Here is a 26,018-nt window from a genome sequence, read left to right as displayed (position 1 = left end):
CGAACGCTAGTGGTGTCAACAATAATCGATTCGGCGATGCATCGCAATGCGGGATATGCACGATTCAGCATCGATGCGGCAAAGTGCCATAATCGATTATGTAACTGTTTATTTTCTGGCCTTGAGTTGGACAATAAAGTTGTGAAGTTTCAATAACTTCCGTGGGCATAACAACAACAACAATCAAGACGGCTGAGGCGGAGGGAGATGACCGCGATAGACGGGTAATTAAAAACGCACCCAAAGCTTGAAAAAGCGGACACCTGTGCACATTTCGGATTCTACGAAGTTAATGGGAAACTAAACAAAACGAGGCTGAACACAGGAGCGCAGCTTCGCGGCTGAGACACGAAAGCTTTTACTCTTAAACACAAAAGGCACGTCCATTTGAATAAAAAAAGAATATTTATTAAACAAACCAGATCAAGAGCAAAAACGAAATAAAGTGCATAACTGAAAAATAAAGCATAGGCTCAAAACTAATACAAACAGTGGGCACTGCGCGCATTGGGCTCCAATAAATTTTTCCCGTCTTCTAAAAAAAAAAAAATGCTGCCACACTGCCGATGTCTTTGTTGACATGGTAGAAGAGGACTGACTATGAATTAAACAGTCTCTCAATTAAATAAATAATATTCAGCAAACCTTCTAGTAGCTACTTTCTTCAATCTGTCTCTCTTCTCCGGTGGGTTGGGCTAATCCAAAAGAAGTGAAAACAAGGGGGGTGTTCTGAAGACAGACTGTTACCTGTGAAACAGGGGTGCTCTGAAATCACCCCCATTAGCAATCAGTGCTTTCCACCTGATGAAATGAACGCGCAAAACGAATGAAATGAACGCGGCAAAACTGATAAAATGAACGCGCAAAACGAATGAAATGAACGCGGCAAAACTGATGAAATGGACGCAGCAAAACTGATGAAATGAACGCAGCAAAACTGATGAAATGAACGCGGCAAAACTGATGAAATGAACGCGGCAAAACTGATGAAATGAACGCGCAAAATGAATGAAATGAACACGGCAAAACTGTTTAAATCAACGCGGCAAAACTGATTAAATGAACGCGTCAAAAAATCGACCAATCAGAATTTTGGTCAAGCCAGAACGTATCGACCAACAATCGACTAATCGACTGGGAGATTACAGACCTAGAAAGCAGTGATTTATGTTTTCTTTTTCAGGTTTGAAAATGCCATAGCCTATACAATACCCTGTACCATTCAATTTTATTTTGTTTAATGACATTTATGTCAAAGATAAAGGAGAGTGATAATACACACATAGCAGCCAATAAAATCTGTTGTTCAATAGATGGCTGCTTGTATTGCCTCATGACTGATGAAAAATGTGCCTTGTTGTGTGCAGTAGAATTTTGATGCATCGCAATGCATCGTAGAATCGAATTGAATCGAATCGTTACCTGGTGAATCGTAATCGAATCGAATTGGGAGGGCAGTGCCAATGCACACCCCTACCGAACGCCATAACCCGTTACTGTAGGAAGTTATCCGGAGTAACGAAAGCTGAAATTTCCGCAGCTCGAGAGGTCAATGGCACTTGCCAATACCCTTTCAGCAAATCTAATTTCGTCACAATCTTAGCAGAACCCAAGTTATCAATGCAGTCTTTCATCCTAGGAAGAGGATAGCTATCCGGTACAGTCACATAATTTACTTCTCTGTAATCTGTTCAAAACCGGAATGTACCGTCAGATTTTGGAACAAGAAGACAAGGAGAACTCTACTCAGGGGTGTCAAACTCATTTTGGTTTGGGAGCCGCATACAGCTTAATCTGATCTCAAGGGGGACAGACCAGTTAACTCATAGCAAAATGACATGGAACTAACAAGTCCACCTTTTTCTTTGTATTAGTGCAAAGAAGTAAATTATAAAAATCTTTATCTTAAATGAATTGTCCTTTTACAAAATATATTATGAACAACCTAAGTAGTATGTGCAATTTCAACAACACTATTACTCAGTTTAACATTTATTTAAGTGCATTATGCATAAAAAACGGATCACAGTTATTTTACAATGTCGTTAAACATTTAGTCACAGTTTTGTGGAACTTAAAAACACTGTCCTCCATGTTAACATAAATCAAACATCAAAATATAGAAATTATTTAAAATCCATTTTCCAATTCTGGGAAGCAATTCTGAATACATTCATTGACTCCACACACTTAAAATGTTAAGTGGCAGCTGTTTAAAAAAGAAAATGTGCAAATTTATACAAGTAATGTTTTTTTTTTTTTTTTTTACAGTTTTTTTTTTTTTAAGTAAACAAATTTACTTTATCAATTTGCCTCTGAAACTTGGCATCGTTTAGCCTGCAACAAGTGCATCAATATCAGGCATCATGTCCTGAGTAGCAGCCAATTTTAGAATCTCATTTAAGTGCTTATGTGTGAGCTTTGAGCGCAGCTTCGTTTTATTAATGTTCATTACTGAGAAAACTTGCTCAGAAAGATAGGTAGTCCCAAACATGCACAACATTTTTGCAGCCAGTGCTGTTAATTTAGGATAGCCTGGCAGAAGATACTGATAAAATGTGTCCAAGCCCACAGAGGCAAATGTGTCCTTCAATTCTACATCACACTGCAAATAAATTCTTTCAAGTTGCATGTCAACGGGCACATCAGAAGCTCTAACTGTGAATGGTGAGCGAAAAACTGCGAATTGTGTCTCGAGTTCGCTAAAGACCTGAAATCGTTTCTCAAACTCCCTCAGCAACCCTAAAAATCTTGTCTGTGTACTGTCTCACGTCAGGATTAACGCTTGCTGCGCACACATCTCTTAGACAGGGAAAATGAGCAGGGTCCCCGCTTGCCATCTGTGTCTCCCATAACGTGAGCTTTAACTTGAATGCACGTATGCTGTCATAATACTGTTAAAAAAAATTGCATCCTTGAACATTTTGTTCAGATTATTTAAGTGCTCTGTAATATCAACCATAAATGCAAGGTCCTGCAGCCATAGTGGGCACTGTAATTCCTTAACAAGTTTACCTTTTCCCTCCATTAAATGGCCAATTTCCCCACGTAGATCAAAGAAGCACTTCAGCACAGCACCTCTGCTTAACCATCTTACTTCAGTGTGGTATGGCAGACCATGGGTAATGTTACAGTCACTGATAAGGCAGTCAAACTGACGATGATTGAGACCTGTGGCTCGGATGAAATTAATTAGTTCGGACAACCACCTCCATGACGTGATCCGTTTTTAACGACTTGCAGCATAATGCCTCCTGACCTGATGTAAAATGCAATAGAATGTCCAAAAATCACCCCCTCCATTTGCGGCTTGTACTTTCTCTCTGAAATTTGTCACAACACCTGCCTTTCTCCCGATCAATACGCCGCCAGGCTTACGGCGCGGGACCAGTCCGTCCCGACTCTGTCCAGCGCTCCAACGACGGAGCGGAAAATGTCCTCAGCTGTTGTGGGGTCAGTCATAGGCACTAACTCAAGAAACTCCTCTGTGACAGTCAAAGTCTCGTCAACTCACGAATGAATATGGCCAGTTGAGCGACATCCGCAATATCAGTACTCTCATCAATTGCAACAGAAAATGCTAGAAATGACTCCACTTTGCGTTTCAGTTGGCTGTCCAAATCTGCCGATAGTTCCGAAATCCTGTCTGCCACGGTATTTCCCGTCAAGCTAATATTGGCAAAAGCTTGTCACTTCTCAGGACACACAATTTCGGCACCCTTTAGCATGCAATTTTTGACGAACTCCCCCTCACAGTAAAATTTTACAAAATTTCTGAATTCGAAAGTCTACCACACATTGAAAAAACATTACGAATGGTTACACCATCAGTATAACAGTCAATAGGAGATGGCAGCAACACCTCACCATTCACTGCAGTAGAGTCAGACAGCACAAAGGTAACTGCAGCTAAACATCAGTAGGAACAGCAACAAGCTTTTCTTTTTCTTCAACAAATTTCTCAGACGCTTTTCGAGAACAATATAATTTCAACATGTTAATTTGGCATGTTCGAAACTTCCGTTTGCGGTCAGGCGTGTGTATTACAAAATCAGTCTCACTCAATCGCTTTGATACCTTGTACGGACCAGAGAAACGAGCGGTCAGAACCTTACCTTGTACTGGTAACCGTACCAAAACTTCATCCAGGTTGAATATCACGCACAACAGCTTTCTTATCGTACCATTTCTTCATGCCCTCCTGAGCCTTTGACAACGATTTTTGTGCAAATGAACATGCATTATGTAGTCGTTCTCGAAACTGACTAACATAATCCAGCAGATTTTGTTCCGATAACTTTGTCATTCAACATCCCATCTTTCAGCACCTTCAGCGGACCTCGTACGGTGTGACCAAATACTAAGTCTGCTGGACTAAAACCCAGAGATTCTTGAGTCACTTCACGAACTGCAAACAATACTAATGGTACTCCATCGTCCCATTCTTTACCAGAGCTTTGACAGTACTTTTTCAACATTGACTTCAGCGTCTGGTGAAATCGTTCGATAGCACCCTGGCTTTCAGGATGATACACGCTCAAGATTTGATGTGAGATATCCAAAGTTTTCAACAAAGAAAATTCGTCCCCTGATTTGTCTGCACGATTTTTGGCAATCCGAATGTGTAGAAAAACTTTGACAAGGCTTTAATAACGACAGGTGCTGTCATTCTACTCAAGGAAACAGCCTCCGGAAAACGTGCCGCAGAACACATAATAGTTAACAAAAATTTATTTCCTGCCTTTGATTTCGGCAGGGGACCAACGCAATCCAAAATTACATGTTCAAACGGTTCGCAAATGACAGGGATCGGAATTAATGGGGCTGGTGGAATCTTTTGATTCGGCTTGCCCATCACTTGACACTCATGACGTGCGGCAATACTGAGACACATCGCTCTTCAAGCCAGGCCATAAGAAATGTTTGAGAATCCGGTTGTAAGTTTTTGTCACCCCTAAATTACCTGCTAACTCATGATCATATGCCAAACTCAACACTTACTTTCGATAGACAGAAGGGAAAACAATCTGGCACACAACATCCCACTCGTTCTCCCCATCTCTGTGAGGATGCCATTTCCTTAACAACCCATTTTCGATTCACGTATTTCACTACGTTAACTTTATCAGATTTTAGACTTTCAGCAGCAGAAAAACCTTTAGTTAGCGACACATCTTCTCTGTGTGCAATCTTAATCCCTTCATGAGAAATAGGTTCAGCTAACAATTCAGACTTGCCCACTGCCGTAACAGAATGTCTGTCATGTCTAACATTTTCAGCATCGTTTGGAACTGACCCAAAATTGTCCTCAATGAACACGGGTGACATAAAAGCGGCCAAAACAATGTCATCTCCAATTCTGCGCTTTTGAGCACTCGAAACTACGCTAGCAGCAAATACATCCGGAAAATTGTCAGATATGTCATCAGCGGGAATAAAATAGTCAGGTTTATCAACGACTTTGAGCACAGGTGACACTTTACCTACCACCAAATCGTTTCCGAGAATTAATTCAACACCTTTCACAGGAAAGGTAGAACCTATTTCTGCTCTCCGGGTTTACCATTTACGGAGGTTAAACCCTTCAACAAGAATGGTTTAAACCCTGAGTCAATTGCATCCTTCTCTAAAACGGCTTTAGACACAGTATTCACAAAAGTATCAGGTTTTAACTGTCCTTGCTGAGTCTTACGTCGCAGCACTAAGCAATCAGAAATAAGGTATCCCATCTTGTGGCAATAAAAACATTCTCGTGTTTCTTTATTCTGTGGTGAACTAATTTTAGTACGGGTATTCGAATTTTGAGTTGAAAAACTCTGCATTTTCTCTGGTTGGGGTAAAACAAACACACTTATGCATTAACACATACTCGTCCGCAAGAATTGCAACTTGTGATAACATCGTGACCTTTTGCTCATTTAGGTACGTGACTACTCGTTCAGACAGACAATTCTTAAAATCTTCTAAAAGCATTAGCTCTCTCAACAAACTCAAATCTTGCACGATATTAGAAGACAACTGTTTATAAAAAATAATTCCCTTCTCACGAGCAGATTCCACAAACATCTGAGCTACCTCCTTATGGTTCCTGAAACGTTGCCAATATGCCTCGGGCACCAATATGTGCGAATATGCAATATGTGCGAAGAACGGCGTTCTTTACTATATCGTATTGCAAGCTTTCCTCTAAGGATAGCGCAGAACAGACTTCCTGTGCTTTTCCAACTAATCGACATTGTAATAAAAGACACCAAACCTCTTTTGGCCAACAAAGTGCAGCAGCCACACTCAAAAGCAGCGAAAACTCATCCACTTCGGATTCTCTAAAGTGAGGCACTAAAGCGATCTGTTTACTAACATCAAATGTAGTGGTCGAACCATCACTCCCAGAATTTACTGAAATAACAGGATTAGGCTGTGCAGTTCAGCCCGAGACAACCTTCGCTGACTCCAACTCGAGCTGCCGCAGTTTCACCTGTGTCTCAGCTTCAATTTCCAGTTTACAGACTTCTAGGCGTTCATTTCAATTAATTTCGGCTTGGCACGTCTCAGCCCGTTCCTGCACTTCCATCTGGATTCGAGTTAGGCGGACCCTCAGTCTCACATCACCCCAACGGAAGGCAGAGAAAGTGGGTAGAAGGGCGGTAAGACAGCCTTGGGCTCGGCATCCACCTCAGCATTCTCACCTTTTGCCTCCTCCACACTCCCCATGCTAGTCAGACGCCTTTCCACAGCTGACATGCTCACTATCTGCATCTGGAAATAAAAATACTTTTAATTCAACAGTGTTTCAAAATGTAATTCTTAATAATGTGCTGTAGAGATTGCCTCACCACATGAATGCGATAGTGTTCAGCTATCTGCAACAAATCGCCTTTTCTACATCGCTTAAATTTCCAAAGTTGGATTAGCAAATGACTTCAAATAATTTCAGATACCGGACAAGCCCCCAAATATGTTACGTCCCTCGTTAATTAAATGTTATTTGTCTAGGAATATTATTAGACATGACAAAAGTTTTGCATGTGTGTGTTAAGACAGTGACAGGGATTGCAAAAGAAAAGGAATGGACAACAAACCAACAACTTAGTTGAAAGATTTAATTCTTCAACTGCAATAAAGTGAAGTAGTAATGAAGTAATGAATATTTACAACTTGTACAACGTAGCAAGAATAAGCAGATCAACAGACAATCTGGTGGAGAGAAAGGAGCAAGAGAGTGGTGCTTAAATCAAAAACTGAATATAACAATATAACCTGACTCACAACCTCTTCTGCCAGTCTAAACACTGTGACGGTGAACAGAGATGAATATTTCATTAGAGCAACAAACATTTAGCAGTGCACATCAAGCATGTATCTCGAGCACAAACAAACGAAGAGAACTGATCTAACTGCCAGATCATAAAAGCAGCGAACCCCAGAGATCAATCAGTCTCTCAGACTGGTCCTCACAGAGTGTGCATACTCTTTCCCAACCCAGAGTCTATCTTGACTGTCACCATTAAAGTTAGAGCCATTCATAACTGCACGGCGACAGTCGATTGGTGGCGCGATTCCAGATGTCAGCATCCTACGTCAGCAGATTGACAGGTGGAGCCTCCAATCGAATTTCACACCTGAAACAAACAAAGTACACAGACACACACGCATATGCAGCAACAGATGCAAGAAACAATTACGTAGCGCGGCGTACGTAACACTTAAGAATTACGAAAGGGAGTGGGCCCTGACACATGTTTAACTCCAATAGAGTTCAGAATGTCTAAAAAAGCCAATCCCAATGCATATTTTTTATCTATGTGGATGTTAAATCATTAACAATTAAGACTTTATCTGCACGTTAACAAAGGTCATATTTACATGTTCTAAGTCATGTAAAAATGCTTGTACTTCAAATAATTTCAGATATTTAGTCCAAGGGATGCTGCCTGACATTTGCTCAATGTCATTCTAACATCTGACGAGGAAGGATTTTGAGACATTGCAAAAGAGTGAATTCTCACTTTTAAATGGTTTACTTCTAAATTAAATTGCACACCTCAAATAGAATTCTGATTTATTAATTCATGCAATTTTTTATCCATTCTTTCATTTTACATTTTCAGACCAGAGATGGAAGTATAAGTTCTGGGGGAAGTCAGTGGAAATAGTTTCAACTGGAATGGTCAATGTCATTTTACCAAAGTGAGTATAGTTCAACTGAGCTCTCTGATGGTAACATCTGCTTCTAGACATGAATGCAGAAATGAACAATAGGACATGAGATTACTGAAAATGTGTAGCTGAGATTAAGCAGCCATTTATTTTGCTTTAATATTTTTTGAGAGATGTTAAAAGTACCTTTTTGAATATTAATTTCAGAAGTTACATTCATAATGACGTACTAGATTCCATTCATGAATGGGCAAAGTATTCAAGCCAGTTTGTGTCTGTTTTTTTTTTCTGATCATGATATTTCCTCTTCAGCTATGGTGATCATTATGAGTGGAATAAAGTGGTAACTTGCATCCACAACGTATTCAGTCAGGACAGATGGCTCGAGCACTACGGTGATGTTGTCATTCGCAACCTCAACAGTGACGAGTGCACCTGCAAGATCACATTTGTCAAAGTGAGTGTAGGAGGCAAATTTATATTTGATGCAAGGAATTTAGTTCACTGGTGGATTGTGATTATTTATTAGAATAATTATGATATATTGCAATGGATTATGTAACATATTTAATATTGTTTTAGGTTTCATTTCTATTGTTGTTGGTACCAGCATTAAGGTGGTTATGTTAGACATGACCCCTATTTTTTTCTGTGATCAGTTACATCCTACCTTTTTGTTGTTGTTTCACATAGATATCACAATTCTCCCACTATTCTTAACGGACTAAACAAAAATAATATGTAATTTTTAATGCTTCTGATTAAATATTCATTGCTACATGTTTATTTAAAAATAATATTTCTTAATCGGTTTGAATGAATAAGTACTTCACTTGTTTCATTGACTTCTGGATTAATAGTTTTTGAATTAATCTCTTGAATGAATGATTCAATGACAAATACATTTTTAACAGTGACTTGTTGTCACCTAGTGGTTTAACAATGTAATTAATATAATCTTTGTTTGAAGCGCCAAGTTACTTTCAAAAGGTAATTTGCCCTATTTTGATCTCTACCATAGACATCAGTATTTATATCTGAACTTTTATCTCAGTATTTGTGATTATTTGAATATCTGTAACGCATAACGATACTGCAGGGCTCTCAAGTGTCACGCATTGAGCGTGACAGTCACTCATTTCAGTCTTTTGTCACGCACTCCCGCCACACATTGTATTTCTCACGCGGAAAAACTATTTATAATATATTTGATATGCCGCAGCGCCCAAAATTTCTCTCGCCGCGCCGCTGTCACTATGGATCCGGCAGGAAACAAGCGTGTCGCCGCGTCTCCCCTGGAGTTCTTAGTTGAGCCTGCCAATCAAAAAAAAGAAAGGGGCTACACAATAGCCAATCAGAAAATAGCACTATTGTATCTGTATAATATTTAACGTAACAACCAATGGGGAAAAAAGCATATCCTGGAATTGTTCACGTGATCTTCCGAAAGTTTCGTTCAACCACAGAGGAAAACAATAGGTTACTTGCGTAACCCCGGTTCTCTGATAGCATTAAGTGAGGTGTCTCACTATGGGATATGCCCCTTCCGCGTATTCCTCAGAAGCCCTATTACATTACGCCAGCCCCAATTGGCTGGCAGACGTGACGTAGTGTCTGGGAGGGGCTACCCCACTCCTCGGTATAAGAGGAGCAGCACAACGTCATACGACATTCAAAACAAGCACACCTCTTCCTCGCTTCACACAGCAAGGAGGGTGATCTGGTGAGACACCTCACTTAATGCTATCAGAGAACCGGGGTTACGCAAGTAACCTATTGTTCTCTGTCAAGCATACGTTTCGGTGTCTCACTATGGGATATCCTAACTCCCGTATTGCCAGATAGCCTGTCTCGAAGTCTCCTGCCAACCACAGCACCGCCTCCGGGGCTAGACGAGTCATGAGTCATGACTCAGTTCCAACGCTCAATACTGCATGTGCTAAAGCTTGAGCTGTAACGTCCAGTTTATAAAACCTAGCAAATGTATGCGGCGAAGACCAACTCGCCGCATCGCAAATATCCTGTATTGTGACTCCTTTAAAGAGAGCCCACGAAGTTGACATTCCCCTTGTTGAGTGTGCCGTAAACCAGCTGGGGGCGCATGGCCCTTACTGGAATATGCCAATGAAATCGCCTCCACTATCCAGTGCGACAACCGCTGCTTCGTAATCGGCTTTCCCGTACGTGGCTTCATCCAAGATACGAACAGCTGATCACTTGCCCTGAACCCTCTGGTTCTCTCCATGTAAATGCGTAAAGCACGTACTGGGCACAGCTCATTTAGCTTTTGCTGTTTTGATGAAGCAAAAGATGGTGGATAGAAAGCTCTCAACTCAAGGGGAGTGATAGAATTAACTAGCTTGGGCATAAATGCAGGATTAGGCTTCAGAACTACCCCTGCATCCCCTGGCATGAACTGTGTACATGCTGAATGCACAGAAAGTGCGTGAATCTCACTTACGCGCTTCGCCGAGGCCAATGCTAACAGCAGCGCCGTTTTAAACGACAATATTTTTAGATCAATCTTGTCCAGTGGCTCAAACGGAGACATTGAGAGAGCATCGAGTACCAGTGCTAAATCCCATGAAGGGGAAAGCTGTTTTGAAACTGGCAAAGCGCAACGCGCGCCCTTCATGAACCTGCATACCAAGGGATGCTGCCCGACGGTTTTATTATCAAAACCTATGTGACAAGCAGATATAGCGGCCAAATACACTTTTATGGTTGAAAACGCCTTTCTTTGTTCTATCAAATCCTGGAGAAATGATAGAACGACTGCCACCGAACACTGAAAGGGAATCTCGTGCTTAGCCGCGCACCAGCGCTCAAACACGCCCCACTTGCATTCATAGAGAGACCTAGTTGACGACGCTCTAGCATTCTGTATGGTTCTGATAACACTGTCAGACAGACCAGTTGTATTCAGATTGAACCACTCACTGGCCAAGCCCATAGTGCTAGGCGCTCTGGGTGGGGGTGAAAGATTTCCCCCCCTGCTTGTGATAGTAGATCTCTGCGTACCGGGAGAGACCACGGGTCTTCGTACAGCATATGTTTGATCTCCGCCAGCCAGTATTTCCCTGGCCACCTCGGAGCTATTAATATCAGCTTCAGTCCCTCCTCTCTCACTCTGTAGAGTATCGGGGATATCAAAGCTATCGGAGGGAACGCATACAGTAGAGTGCGGGGCCAGTCGTGTGCCAGCGCATCTATCCCAAGAGGCGCGCTCTGATCTTTCATTGAGAAAAACAGAGGACACTGAGCATTGTCGTGGGACGCGAACAGATCCACTGTCTCTCTGCCGTATATCTCCCAGATCTGTTCGACCACTTCCCTGTTCAATTTCCACTCCCCGTAAAGTGGATTGTCCCTGGACAGCAGATCCGCACCCCAGTTCATGATACCCTGTACGTGCGTCGCTCTCAGGGATGACAGATTGGCATTGCTCCACAAAATCAGTTTGCGCGCTAGCATGTGCAAAGGAAGTGATCTGAGACCTCCCTGTCGATTTATATATGCCACGACTGTAGTGTTGTCCGTCCTCACGAGAACATGATGCCCTTTCAGAAAAGGGAGAAAATGCTTTATCGTTAGAAACACGGCCAGCATTTCCAGATAGTTTATGTGAAGATTGGTCAGATGCTGACCCCATCTTCCATTCACTATCCTGCCCTCGTGAACGCCCTCCCCCAACCGGACAACGACGCGTCCGTCGTTATGACTTTTCTGGCTTGAACCACGCCCATGGGTACCCCTTGAACCAGAAAGGTTTGGTGCCTCCATTCTCGTAGTGCCAAGACTGTTTCTGACGTCACTCTCACTCTCCTCCGGGAGTGCCTTAATGGGTCCAGCCTCAGAGACGCTACCCAGCGTTGAAATTCTCTCATAAACAGTCTGCCCAGGGGAATAACTATTAGGGCTGAGGCCATCAGTCCCAATAACCTGAGGCATGTGCGGAAAGAGACAATTCTTCCGTTCTGAAATTCGGCCAGGCATCTGGTGAATTTCCCCACCCTGTCTTCTGACAGTCGTGCTTTGAATGTCACCGAGTCCAGTGACAACCCCAGATGTGTTATAGACTGTGCGGGAATCAAAAGACTCTTTTCGGTGTTTTGTTTTAAGCCCAGTTTCTGTATGTGTTCCAGAAGCATGATCGTGTGATCTCTCACTTCTCGCTCTGACTGAGCTGTCACTAACCAGTCGTCTATGTAAGTAGCGAGACGAATGCCTTTTTCCCTGAGCGGGGTCAAGGCCGCTTCTGTACATTTTATAAATACTCTTACTCTTGCCCAACCGGGCGCTGCTTTCCCCACAGAACATCTGTGAACAGTGGAACTCTTGGCTTGTTGAACGCTGGACGACCGAGGGTCAGAAGCTAGTGAACTGGGGGGCTGTTGAGTCCCTTCCCCGGGGATTACCCTGTCAAACAGTCTTCTTCTTCCTCCTCGCTCCCTGAAGATGGGGATTAGGAAGAGGTTGAGAAGCTGGCTGGGCCGTCTGAGCTGCTGCAGGCGGATAATTCTTCTTAGGCCAGCCAGATCTCTCCACTCTGACCCACTGCATTCACGTAAGGTCTCTGCCGTTTCGGAATGCGAAAGGTGGGGGGTGGGCGAGCCGCCGCTTGTGCGAAGGTCTGTCGGGGTGGCGGAGGTGGTGCAGTCTGCGTCTTTCTCGGCATACAGAGTTGCAACACCTCATCATCCCTCTTTTTCTCCTCGCATCAGCGTTAGAGCTGAGCCAAAAATCCCCTCCGCGAAGACCGGTGCGTCCAGGATGGCTTCTTTTTCCCTGTCGGAGAGATTCGCCAGATTAAGCCACCGTCCTCTCTCTTGGATCACTATTGTGGCCATGGCTTTCCCAGCGGCTTGAACCGCGCATCTCTGAAGACGCAGAGAGAGATCCGTGACGACACAGATCTCTTCCCAGTGTGCCTGACCTGGCATGGTGGACACTTCGTCCTGCAGCTCCGCTTGGTATGTGGTCAGCAGAGAGATCGCGTTCATAGCCCTGACAGAGAGCGCAACCGCTTTATAAGCGTGTTCCGTCATGCTCGACTGGAAACGGTCAGCTTTTGATGGCAACGTCGGATTTGCGGCCGCCGTGTGTCTCGGTTGCAAGTGCGCGGCAACTAATGGCTCCATGGCGGCATCACTCCCATCCCCTCTACGTCGAGAACGGAGCCACCCTGCACGGGCATTTTGCTGGTAAACGGCTTGTCCTTCCATGTAACCGCGACCTCCTCCAGGAGCTCTGGGAAAACAGGAAGGAGCTGTCGTGCTGTCCGTTTTGCACTCGGCAGCCTCTTGCCCTCATAGCGAGACTTCGCAGTCTCTGCTACCACGGTCGGCCATGGAATGTTCAGTTTCCCTGCAGCGCGTTTGCACACAACTTGCAGGTCAACACTGAGAAGCGGGGAGGATGGTGCCCCGCCCGCCTCTTCCGTGGATCCCGCCGCAGCGAGGAGTTGTGCCGGGTGCGCGGGGGGGAGGAAAGGGGAGTCCTCGAAGTCTTCCTCCTCATTAGAGAGAAGAAAATCCGATTGTCCCTCTTCCTCGAGATCGAGTGCGTCCTCTTCCTCGTCTGTGCTGAGCAGACTGGGCAGAGGCATGCACACGTCGAGCTGCGCGCTCCAGGATAGAGCTGCCATGGTGGGCAACTCTACAGGAATGGATACCTGTGGAGTGGCAGCTGGCGAGGGGCTAGGTGTCATAAGGGGATCCTGGCCCGACAGGCTAGCTTGGCATGCTAGCCTGCGACGAAGGCTCTTCGTGGTGAAGCGTGCGCAGTGTTCACATGCGCCGGGATTTTCGATCGCCAATTGAGCATGTTTCAGCCCGAGACATGCAGAGCAGACCTGGTGTGTGTCTTTGCATGAAATTTTGTTCCCGCATGAACACAGAATCTCACACAGAATCTCCCTCCCTAGCCGGGGTAGTCTGCATTGCTGCAGCCATCTTGGTGACGAACAGTCCTTACAATCGGCTGGAATGCTAATTAAAGGAGCCAGGCGAAAAACTGCGTGGTGGCCAGTAATTCGTCCAGAAGTTTGTTAAAGTTTGTAGGCTTCTAGGCTTCTGGTGTGAAGCGAGAAGAGGTTTTTGAATGTCGTATGACGTTGTGCTGCTCCTCTTATACCGAGGAGTGGGGTAGCCCCTCCCAGACACTACGTCACGTCTGCCAGCCAATTGGGGCTGGCGTAATGTAATAGGGCTTCTGAGGAATACGCAGAAGGGGCGTATCCCATAGTGAGACACCGAAACATATGCTTGAAAGAGAACACTGGATCTCATCATGATCTCCCGTTTTAATGTTACAACAAATTCACAACTTGTTTGACACAAAACAATGACAACTTGACTGCTGTTAGAGAATGTTTCCCAGATAATTACCATCAGTTTTTCATGAGTTACTGTAACTTAGCCAACAGTTTTACAGCCTGTTCACTGACAACACCTGCTCAGAACAAGTAGTCTAGGCCTAGTCATATTTTCATTATCACACGATGACTGACATATTGTTACATTTATAAACATCTCTCTCTCCAAATAGGCTTAATAATTGTATTAGCACTAAATAAATTAAAGTCTATTAGTCGATGTTATATCACTTTTAAAATCATGTCATATTTAATAATTATATCCTGGCCATGGATGCATTAATCATTGCATCTGTCTTTCAAATATATCAGGTAAAAAGCATACTTTGTATTTGGTTGAATTGTCAGTGCCATGTGTCAAATATTTTCTTCTGCAAGTCTGAGCAATTATTAATAATAACAACAAAAACACTAATAATAATAATATTATTAATGAAACACCCCCCTTTCCCGCGAGCCGCGACCCGTCCAACCCGCCCAACCCACCCAAAAATTAAAGAATGATCAAACAACTCATGCCATATTTTCCAAATGTTCTGAGGGCATACGATATGGTTTGGTTTAATATATATATATATATATATTATTTACTTTCTTCTGAGGTGAATATCTCAAGATGTGAACTCGAGTTTTCAGGTGACCGTCAGAATGAGAGTTGACAGATGTGAATGTAAACTCACTTGGTTATTGCAACAACTGGAACACAACATAGATATTCATTAGAAAATAAAGTGTGCGCATACGGTAATTTGTGCACATAAAGACGTCGTTTTAAGTTTGGCATTTAAAAATTATGCCTTTTTTTTTACACTTTCTGCGCTATAAAAGCCATTCCCAAGCAGATCAACGACCAAGGTTAGGATTGTCGCTAAAGAATAATTTACGCTCTAGTTTGTTTTTAACCAAACCCTAACGTATAAAAATGTGGCATACCGTATTTGATCAATCTGTGATACTATTGCTTTTTTTCTTGTTACAGCATTTAGATCACAAATTTAAAATTAAATCACAATTTATGTCATTATATGGACCACCCCTTTTTTATCCTGCTCTGAAAAACAAAAGAAAAAAGGCTTTAGAAAAACACTAGGGTGACCTAAACAATAGTGTTGGGTCAAAGTCCACCTTTGTTGAGTCCAAGTCCTTAACTTCTGAGTCGAGTCCAGCCAAGTCCACAAATATTTAAATCATTTGAAATTGACCTTTTACAAAGACCCGTCCCTCTTAGTTACTGTTGCTACGTCCGACAAGCCATTCCGCTCTCTCACATCATGTTCTCATTCAGTGAAAAATATATTGCGGAGCAAAGAGGACACCGACAATGCGCAAACAGACAAGACAGAGCAGGTATATATATATTAAATTCAAACAATAATTACTGATTTTTGGTGCTTTAAAGGGATCGTTCACCCTAAAATAAAAATTAGCCTATGATTTACTCTCCCCCAAATCATCCTAGGTGTATATTACATTCTTCTTTCAGACGAATACAATCGGAGTTATATAAAAAAATTGTCCTGGCTCTTCCAAGCTTTATAATGGCAGTGAATGACTTTCTGTTTTGAAGTCCATAAAAGTGCATCTATCCATCATAAACGTTACAAAGTTCTAGTAAAATTCTAGCTTCTGGCCAAACGGCCATACGCTTAAAGCGCAACACGTCGGAACGTCGGAAGTAGTGTAGTGCATCATGGCGTAGCGTAAATATCAACAGTACGTCACATTACTCGTATAAGTTGCGCTTTAGACTTAAGTGGAATCCGTATGTTTGTTTGGCCGGAAGCTAGTTATTTTACTTTATAAAGTTTTAAATATGGATATTTTTCTTACACAAACGCTTCGCTTCAGAAGGCCATTATTAACCCCCTGGAGCCGTGTGGAGCACTTTTATGATAGATAGATGCACTTTTATGGTCATTCACTATAAAGCTTGGAGGAGCCAGGACATTTTTTTATATAACTCTGATTGTATTCGTCTGAAAGAAGAATGTCATATACTTAGGATGACTTGAGGGTGAGTAAATCATGGGCTAAATTAAATCTTTGGGTGAACTATAGAATAGAATAGAATAATTCTTTATTGTCCACCTGGGTGGAAATTTTTCTTTGGCTCACCAAACGTACAAGACAAATAAACATACAAACAACGTCTCAAACATAATAAGGAAATATTTCTGGATAAATAGAAAAAAAAAAGATACAATGTAAAATATCATAATGAGAATAAATATACTTAAATACATTAAGATAACAGCTCATTTGTTGTTGTCACTTGATTTGATTAAGGATGCTAATGGCATTTTAAATAAAATATTTTTTTTAAGTACTTTTAGCCAGAGGCACTCTTAAGCGCCTCCCAGACTTCAAAAGTTCAAACTCGCTAGAGAGGGGGTGAGTACTATCTACAGTGATTTTCTTAGTTTTCTTCCTCGTTCTGTCAATGTATATTTGGGTCAGGTGTTTTTGTGGTTTTCTTACTATTTTACTAGCCATTGACACTATCCTGTTAAGCTTTTTCTTAAGCTTGAAGTTTAAATGTCCAAACCAAGATAAAAAGAGAGAGATAAAAAGTTAAAACCCTTTCAATGTGTGTGATACTATCCCTTTAATGTGTATCCCTTTAACTATCCCTTTAATGTGTGGTGCCTCAATTCAAGGAGCACGTGAACTGATCATCTCTTCTAGTTCTAGCATGAATTAAACATTAATGAACATCTAAACTGCAAAAAGACGTCAATACACACCATTTTTCAAGTACATTGACTTTAATCTACTAACTGGTTTGGTTTGTTTGTCGGTCAAAACTGGCATATCTGGATTTTGATTGGTCGGATCGAGTCGCCTGTCAATCACACTCCGGTGAAAGGTCTCAACACTGAGCTCTTAAATTAATATTTTAACCTTTACAAAAGGATTGCAATGTATAGTTGCAGTCATACTGTACGTTTACCTACTGTACATCTTTCAGAACCTGCAGGGTAATGCTCAAGAATGCAACACGATGCATTAAAAGCCAGGGGTAAACTTTTGAGCAAGATGATGGTGATGTAAGCATGTAAATGGTAGAAAAAAAGAGTGGACCAGTATCAGAAAAACTCGGTTCAGCTCAAGGAGGAAAAGGCGGAGTTTAATGAGACACAGACTCAAGGTTGCATGTGCTAAGTTGTGAATTGTATTACATTGAGTTAGGACAACACGCATTTACAATGTTTACACGTGCAGTCGTGCACATAGGTAGTATTCAGTTCAAAGTTGTTAATGAGCATATCCAATCAGTTTCAGAATTCACTCAACGATCAGTGCTCGAAGCCGCAACAGTTCACTACACACAACCCACGAAAAAGGCTGAGTCCAATGAACTAGAAGATGTAGTTCATGAGGGAACAGTCCATGAGGTCAGTATTAATGTGTGTGAAGGGAGCAGCTGCGCCGCCTCTTACCACACCGACAGATGTGTGCACTACAAAGCTTCAGTTTCGGGCCTAGTGGCTTGCCATCCATACATAGAACCTGGCCAGTTCCCGTATCATTAAGTCACTCAAACAGCACAGTCTCAACTGAATGGTAGAGGCATCTGCAGCAGCTCAACACACAGGCTCCCACACACACCAAACAACAGCGCGCGCCATATTTAAGTGACACAAACTCTGTGTCAAATCTTGCGATACTATCACAAAGTCTCGCGACAACGCGAACACAGTGTGGAGCTGCGAGAAGGGAAACCAAGGCAATTTCCTTTACATGTTAATATCTTATTTAGCCTCTGAAGGGTAGTACTAAATAATGTAATGGATTTTTAAACAAAATAATTTAATTTACACCAATCATCCCTTTTAAAAGTTTACACCCCCTGGCTCTCAATGGATGTTTCCTCCTTGAGCATCACTGATTGTTTGCAACGTTTGTGATAGTATGAGTCCCTCAGTTGTCACCAGTGTGAAAAGATGGATCTCACAATCATAGTCACTGCTGATAAAGAGTAAAATATGCAGAAGATGCTGGAAAAGAAAAGAATGTGCAGGAGGTTGGGCAGTTTAACTTTTCGGGACATGCAAGGGACTCATGAACAACCATTAAAAAACAAAACAAAAAACAGTTGTGGATCATCCAGGTAATGACACAATTAAAAATCAGGCATATGGATTTTGTCTTGTGGACTAGGCTATACTTAAACATATGTTATGTGAAAAAGCTTTTTCAGGTCCGTACTAAATGTTTTTATGATACTACTAAAACAAATAAGAGTTTCATTTTAGAGTTGCTGCAAGGTGTATGTTAACTTATGACTAAAGTGAAAATGTAACAAAAATGATAACATCTTATGTTGCTGTGGCTACTATAGACTTGGTCGGCATTACTGTGAACGCCCATAAAAACATCACATCCGTTTATGCCGTGGGTGAAAACAAGCTATTCGAATTAACGCCCTTAGACCTTGTTAGGCGCTTGATATTTACTCTTTGTAATGATTACGATTGATTTTTGCTTGGTGCAATGCCGAAAAGTTGCTGTGTGGCCTTCTGCACCTCTAATAATCTATTCCAAGAGCCTGTGAAATATGTCCATTACAATTAAAGATTGCACTACGTGCTGCTGGTATTATTGACAAGATGAAAATCAAGGGATTTCATTACTTGTAATAGCAAAAGTTTAATAAAAACGCAAATAAAGTCATACTTGTAACGGGACTCAAACTGCATCCAAAAAGCAGTCAACTTATTAAAGCAGTTTTTCACGTTGAGCTATCACATAGCGACAGAATATATGAGGTTATTGATGAACAAAACATTCAAAAGTCTTTATTTTATTATGGAAAGTGCTGGGCTCATGTTTTTGCTTCAAGCTATAGTCACATTACCTGTAGGGGAGAGCCGGGACGATTGAAACGCGGGACGGATGAAACATTGAGATTTCCTTAAACCACTCACATCATGTACATAAAATTTCGTCAGCACGAACAACACGCAATGCCTAGACCCGTGAAAACATTTCCTCTTTACGTCATGCCGTTTTGGAGTTAAAGCCAGAAAGCTGTTTTTGAGTGCAGTAAGTTAATTCTTTCGTGCGGTGCTTTTTTTTGACTGAGAAGTTATATTTGTTTCATTTGCCATTGTAATGATAATACAGCAGGTGTATTAGTACTGTAACACACCCTTAAGTGTGCACTATCTTAGTTTTTTAGTTTAAGGGAAAAACAGGTTTAACTGGCAGGAGGCGCTGTCGGGACGGTTGAAACAGCGCCTACTGCCAGTTAAACCTGGTCATAGGAAAACTACTCTGTTACTATCGTAACCTCCGTTCCCTGAGAGGGAGAGACCGTGTATTGCGTAGCTATACGCAGTGGGGAAACTCCTTTTCCTCGATTTACTGAAGCTTATATGTAAAACGCATTTGCAGCTGCACAGCTAGCACATTGAGTGTCTGGCTCGCTCATAGGCTGTGCTGCAGCAACTGCACATCCAATGGCCCCTTGGAGGGCTCTGAGGGTAATGACGTAGGACTAGCTCATTGGTCGCACGTCAGAGCCCTCTAAGGGGGCGTGGCCTTAGCCTATAATAGTCCCCAGAATTCGCTATTATAGCAGGTTTAACAACTGAAGCGACAACTCTCCAGGTTACGCTTTATACTTTAAAGCGTTGTCGGGATAATTCCGGTTTCGCGCATCTACCCGAATTGATACAATTCTGTTTAAAATGTTTAAGGCCAGACAATTATTTTAAGGCTTGGTTTGTAGAGAATTACAAACCTGTGCACATATATTCAAATGCGCATAACTATAGAATTAATTCTTGATGTGTATGTGAGCGTCATCAGCGTTTCTCACAGGTTCGCGTTTAGTCTGTGTAGAGAGAACGGTGTCGTCTTAGCGGCCTCTAATTTAATAACTAATGATCGTTGCGACGGAAGTGAATCAATCAAAACTAACTTTAGCTGGAAAATATTTTTATTCAAGAACCGTTTTAAAGCCAAAACAATCTCTGTTACCTTAAATTATCCATTTACTACTGTAAAGCCGCTTTGAAACAATCTACATTGTTAAAAGCGCTATATAAATGAAGATGACATGACTGGACTTGCTATAGTGCGGCTGGCTACGCAATACTCGTTCCCTCTCTCAGGGAACTGAGGTTACGATATTTATTATATAAATAAATATAAATAACAGACCGGACACCATCGGGTCTAGAATAATATATATGTGTCAGTAATAACACCAACATAATATACCAATAAACCCAGACACCGTCAGGACTATTAGTATAGGGAAAATAATCAGCTAAAGTGGGTTTTATATATATATATATATATATATATATATATATATATGTATGTGATTGTGCACAGTAGCATTTTTAGACAAGACCAGACACTGTCGGGCCTTAATCATACCGAAAACACTTTCGGCTGTAGGGAAGGCACCTCCATATTATAAAACTTCATGAATGTGGAAGGCAAGGACCAGCCGGCCGTATCACAAATATCTTGAATGGTAAAGCCAGATGACCAAGCCCATGACGAAGCCATGCCTCTAATCGAATGGGCCTTCATACCTATGGGGCAAACCTGACCCACTGAGGTATAAGCCATAGAAATGGCATCCACTATCCATCAAGACAGTCTTTGCTTAGTGACTGGATCCCCCTTGGATCGGCCACCAAAGCAGACAAAAAGCTCTTCTGAATGTCTGAAAGACGCAGAATGCTCCAGATAGATTATCAGTGCTCTGATAGGCAGAGAAGGTTAACCTCCCAATCCTCGGCAGAAGGGGGAAGGGCTAATAATGTAATAACCTGTGCTCTGAATGGCGTTGAGAGCACTTTGGGTACATAACCATGCCTGGGTTTGAGGGTGACTTTAGAGTCACCTATTCCAAACTCCAAACAGGAGGGGCTTACAGAGAGCGCCTGCAGATCACCCACTCGCTTGATAGATGCCAGTGCCAACAGGAGAGCAGTCTTTAGCGAAAGAGGTGTTAGATCAACCGACTGGAGCGGTTCAAAGGGCGGACCCTTCAGAGCCCCCAGGACCGTGGAGAGGTCCCAAGGAGGCACAGGAGGTCTGGAGGGATTAATCCTCCTAGAACCTTTTAGAAACCGCACCACCAGATAACTTTTTCCTATTGATTGGCCTGCCACCAAAGCATGATGTGCTGCTATAGGCCCTATGCACAGCTGCACTACTTCCTGAACTTATACAGGGTCATTTGTTTCCTGTCTGCCAGGATTGGCCAAACTGATTAATCCAGGTGTGTCTGATTATTGTTGTTGGTCAGACACACCTGGATTAATCAGTTTGGCCAATCCTGGCAGACAGGAAACAAAGGACCCTGTATAAGTTCAGGAAGTAGTGCAGCTGTGCATAGGGCCTATAGCTGTCACATACACTTTGAGCGTGGACGGGGAATGGCCCGCATCCAACAGCTCCTGCAGGAAGGAGAGCGCCACAGATACCTCACATGACTCTGGGTCAAAACTATTTTTCGAGCACCAGCTGGAAAAACCCGACCACTTCAAAGCATAAAGGCACCGAGTAGGCGGGGCCCTGGCTTCAGAGATAGACCCACGGTCTGGATTTACAGAGAGGGGCTACCAGACGGACTGGGTATCCGCTCTCTCTGACCCATTTGATGACTTGTGGAATCATTGATACAGGGGGAAAAGCATAAAGGGTGCGGTTGGGCCAGCGTGTCCCTGCTCTTCGAGAATAACACTGTGCAGTGGGTGTTGGTTCTCGAGTCAAAAAGGTCAATTCTCCGAACACACTCCATATCAGACTTGACCGTCTGTGAGTCCAGGGACCACTCGCCTAGGGGAGTGTTGCCCCGTGAGAGCAAATTGCCCCGTGAGAGCATATCTGCACCCATATTCTGAATGCCAGGGGATATGCGTTGCCCTCAGAGAGGTTGAAAGAAGGTTTGAAATAAAGAAGAAATAAGTTCAATGGCCTGATATGTATATCTATTGGACTTATGAAGCATCAGTCTTTCAGTGTATATAGAAACTTCAAGATTGAGGATTTTTTGGCCAGAAATATTTTCCTTGGGTCAAATATGGACTTCTGTATGGCTAATATAACTTCAAGATTCTTATAATACTAATGCGTCGCAAAGTTAGCAAAAATGTAATGTAAATTAACAAATGTGGGATGGAGATTGGAGTTTATAGAGACTAAACATGCTACACACATGATTTTGGTTAACCATAGTATGCAAGTATGAAACATTAATCCAAAAGAGTTTAAAAGAGAGAATGAATACATAGGCCAAACCACATAAGAGGAAAATCTTGAGATGGGAAAATTAGATGCATGTTTATACATTTCTCAAGTGGTTATATTTAGAATGTATAGGGTTAAAAGGCAAGGCCTTCTCCGCAACAACTGAGTTAGTCACAATTCTCTGAAAATTCCCTTTGGGGTCGTAAAAAGTCTTATCAGTCTTAATGTGGCCTGTAACGGGACACCGGGTTCTGTTTTACAAGAACTTTTAAGTTCTTTGAAGACGCATAGCTATACCTTCGCGCTATCATAGCTGCATTTCCCATGTTGCTTTCTTGGATGCCTACTCATTGACTATTTGTTCTGGAAAATCTTCAGTCCTCAAGACAGTCTGGAGCTTCCTCTTGACTCAATCAATCAACACTCTGCACGTCAATGTTAAAGCTTATCCTAAAATTGATGGTTTTTTGTTTGTTTTTGTTTTAAACCCTCTGGGGTCTGAGGTGTTTTCTGGGTCCTGGAGGTGTTCTGACATGCTCTAACATTTGTGCTTATTTCTGTTACTTGTGACATTTTCATGGCTAAAGTCTTATTACACTGCATTCAGCACAAACTCTGCTACAATAATATGTCAGCAGCATGTTTGTAGTTTTGAGATAATAACATTTATGCATGGTTTGTGAAAATGACCCAAAAAAAGTCACTGAAATAAGGTTATGAAACCCAAACTGATTATTTCTTCGCAAGACTTTTGAAAATTGTATCACGTAGCCTAGAATATTTGCTCCAAAACTATGTGAAAATCACCTTGACTACTCATTCAGATAAGATAATATATTGGTTTAAAATTTGTATGACATGTCTTGTGTAAGAAAGCTTTATGCGAGTAGGCGTTAACAACCCATGCATATTGAGTGTTTCACACCTGAGAGAGACAAAGACCCTCCCATAATGGCCCTATTAGGAGCTCTCAGGCACTATCATTACATTACCTTGCACAAAGAATGAGGAGATTTTAAAAAGAATGGCTTTTTGATTGTTTGGATTTATTTACAACACAACATAATCCAAAGATACACAACAAGTGGCAAAAAAGCACATTATTTAACACACTGAACTAAAGACAGAGACTTTTGTTGACATTTGTGCCATTCCTGAAACAGTGCATACCTGTCATTTCCCAGGTGTTTGATTTTTCACTTTACCATGTTCTGCTCATGTTGAAGTCAGCAGGACTATACCTAAAAAAAAGAAGCTGTGAACATGCTGCTATCAAGAGAAACTAGGGCTGCACGATTGTGGGAATACATTTTAGATTTGTTCTGGTTAAAATTGCTTTTTAAAATGTATAAAATACACACACACACATATATATATATATATATATATATATATATATATATATATATATATAGGGCTGTCCATTAAACGCGTTATTAACGGCGTTAACGCAAACCCATTTTAACGGCGTCAATTTTTTTATCGCGAGATTAACGCCTAGCAAACTTTTTAGTTTTTTTCACATGCTTTTGCAACAACTAGTAACGTTATTAAAACTACAACACCACACCGGATCTAGCTAGACCAGAAACAAAACAACAGGCGCCGCACACACTTGTTTGGGTTTGCGAGCCGCCAAAGAGTGGACGAGAAGCGCAGCGCCGAGCTGCGTCTAGGACAACTGAGCGCGTCTAGCACATCGGACGCGCACTTTCTCAGTCTATGGCCAGCAATAAAAACGCTGAATGGCGCCGCCGGTGTGTGTACACTCATAGATAATAATGTGTTAGAATTTTAAATACGAGCCGCGGCGCTTCTCGTCTGAACGTTACGTTTTGAGTGGATGAATGATGAGCGCGAGACGCCGAAATGGAGGCCAATAAAGATTCTGAATGGAAAGTTTACTTTTAAAAAGTTGCCAAATGGTTCAATTGACAAGACCAAAGTGATCTGTGTGTTGTGTTGTTGTGAACTGAGCTATCATCGCAGCACGTCCAGTCTGAAATACCACTTGATAGTCAAGCACACACACAGCTGATGCGTTTCTACGCCCACTCGTCAACATCAGTAACATCAGTATTTCTTTCACCCTTTTATTGATGGACAGTGTTACATTGTGTGAGAGATTATTTGCTCCAAGTGAGAATGTTAGTGTGAAATTGAACACATATGCCAATGTTGTTTTCAATAATAAAAAAAACCATTTGCACAAAGCAAGCCGGTCCACTTTTCCATGTTGATAAGAGCATTAAAATGAGAAAAAAAATAATGGGACAAAAAGAAATCAAGAGACATTTAGAATAGATAAAAATGTGCGATTAATCGCGAGTTAACTATGACATTAATGTGATTAATCGCGATTAAATATTTTAATCGTTTGACATATATATATATATATATATATATATATATATATATATATATAAAATGAACACCAGGTTTGTTGTGCCTTGTAGGCATACGTGCAGGGCTGCATAAAATAATAATAACAATAGTAGGCTATAGCAGGCATCTTAAAAAGGAACACTTCAGTGACACTACACTAGAGAATAATATATTTATTATAATGTTACTTCAAATGTTTACATTTTTCTGTCCGAGCCCGGCCCGCGTCCGATAGGCATACATATATTTTTTTCTCATACTAATTACACATGTACGTTTGTTTGTGTGGAAAGCATTCGGAAATGTCAACAGATTAGTGCATCAGCGCGCAGAGCAACAAGGCTCTTATTACAGGCGCGCATGCACGTGTGTTTCGTTGTCGCGGCTACAAACAAATTTACGCACACAGGAAGACAGATGTTATGGTAATATTTTACATGTATTTTAATCACAAAAACCAACGTTTGCATCAATTGAAAGCATCAGGCACATTGGCTACCTACATAATAAGCTGTTTTAAATGTAAAATGTTCAATGCCGCGCTGATGTGGGACTGAGAACATTCACTGAAGCATCAAGCAACAGTTCGACTGCAATGTGAAGTTTATGCAACAATACTAACTAATATAATTCAGAATTATTTCTTACCTTAAAATCTTTCTTGTCTTCAAATCGCGTTCTTCTTCTTCTGATGTAAATCCAATAATCTCACAGCGTGTCTTCCAAACTCGACGAACAGCAGAGGATTGATGAAGTGTGCATTGTTGTTGAGGTAATGAGCGCGTTTGTCGTGCACGCGTGGAAGATTTGCATATCAATATATTTTGCGCGTGTGGGTGTGGTCACATTAAAACTAATGAGCAAGGGTTTGAGAATCTGGATA

The 26,018-nt window shown here is 41.7% G+C and overlaps 1 protein-coding gene across 5 annotated transcripts in view; it reads left to right on the top strand.

The window, feature by feature from the left end:
* The window catches only part of LOC306986600 (oxysterol-binding protein-related protein 3-like), a 122,649-nt gene that overhangs the window by 73,930 nt on the left and 22,701 nt on the right, over positions 1-26,018 (top strand). For all 5 annotated transcript variants that reach the window (XM_079589998.1, XM_079590000.1, XM_079589999.1 and 2 more), the window contains 2 exons: positions 8,109-8,187; positions 8,470-8,614. In XM_079589998.1, coding sequence (XP_079446124.1) covers positions 8,109-8,187; positions 8,470-8,614 — 224 coding nt within the window. The remainder of the gene's footprint in view (positions 1-8,108; positions 8,188-8,469; positions 8,615-26,018) is intronic.

Source organism: Phoxinus phoxinus (assembly GCF_949152265.1).
Source record: "Phoxinus phoxinus genome assembly, chromosome: 19".
In the NCBI taxonomy this organism is placed as follows: domain Eukaryota; kingdom Metazoa; phylum Chordata; class Actinopteri; order Cypriniformes; family Leuciscidae; genus Phoxinus; species Phoxinus phoxinus.
The sequence above is the reverse complement of the archived record's forward strand: the minus strand, read 5'-3'. Positions and strand labels throughout refer to the sequence as shown.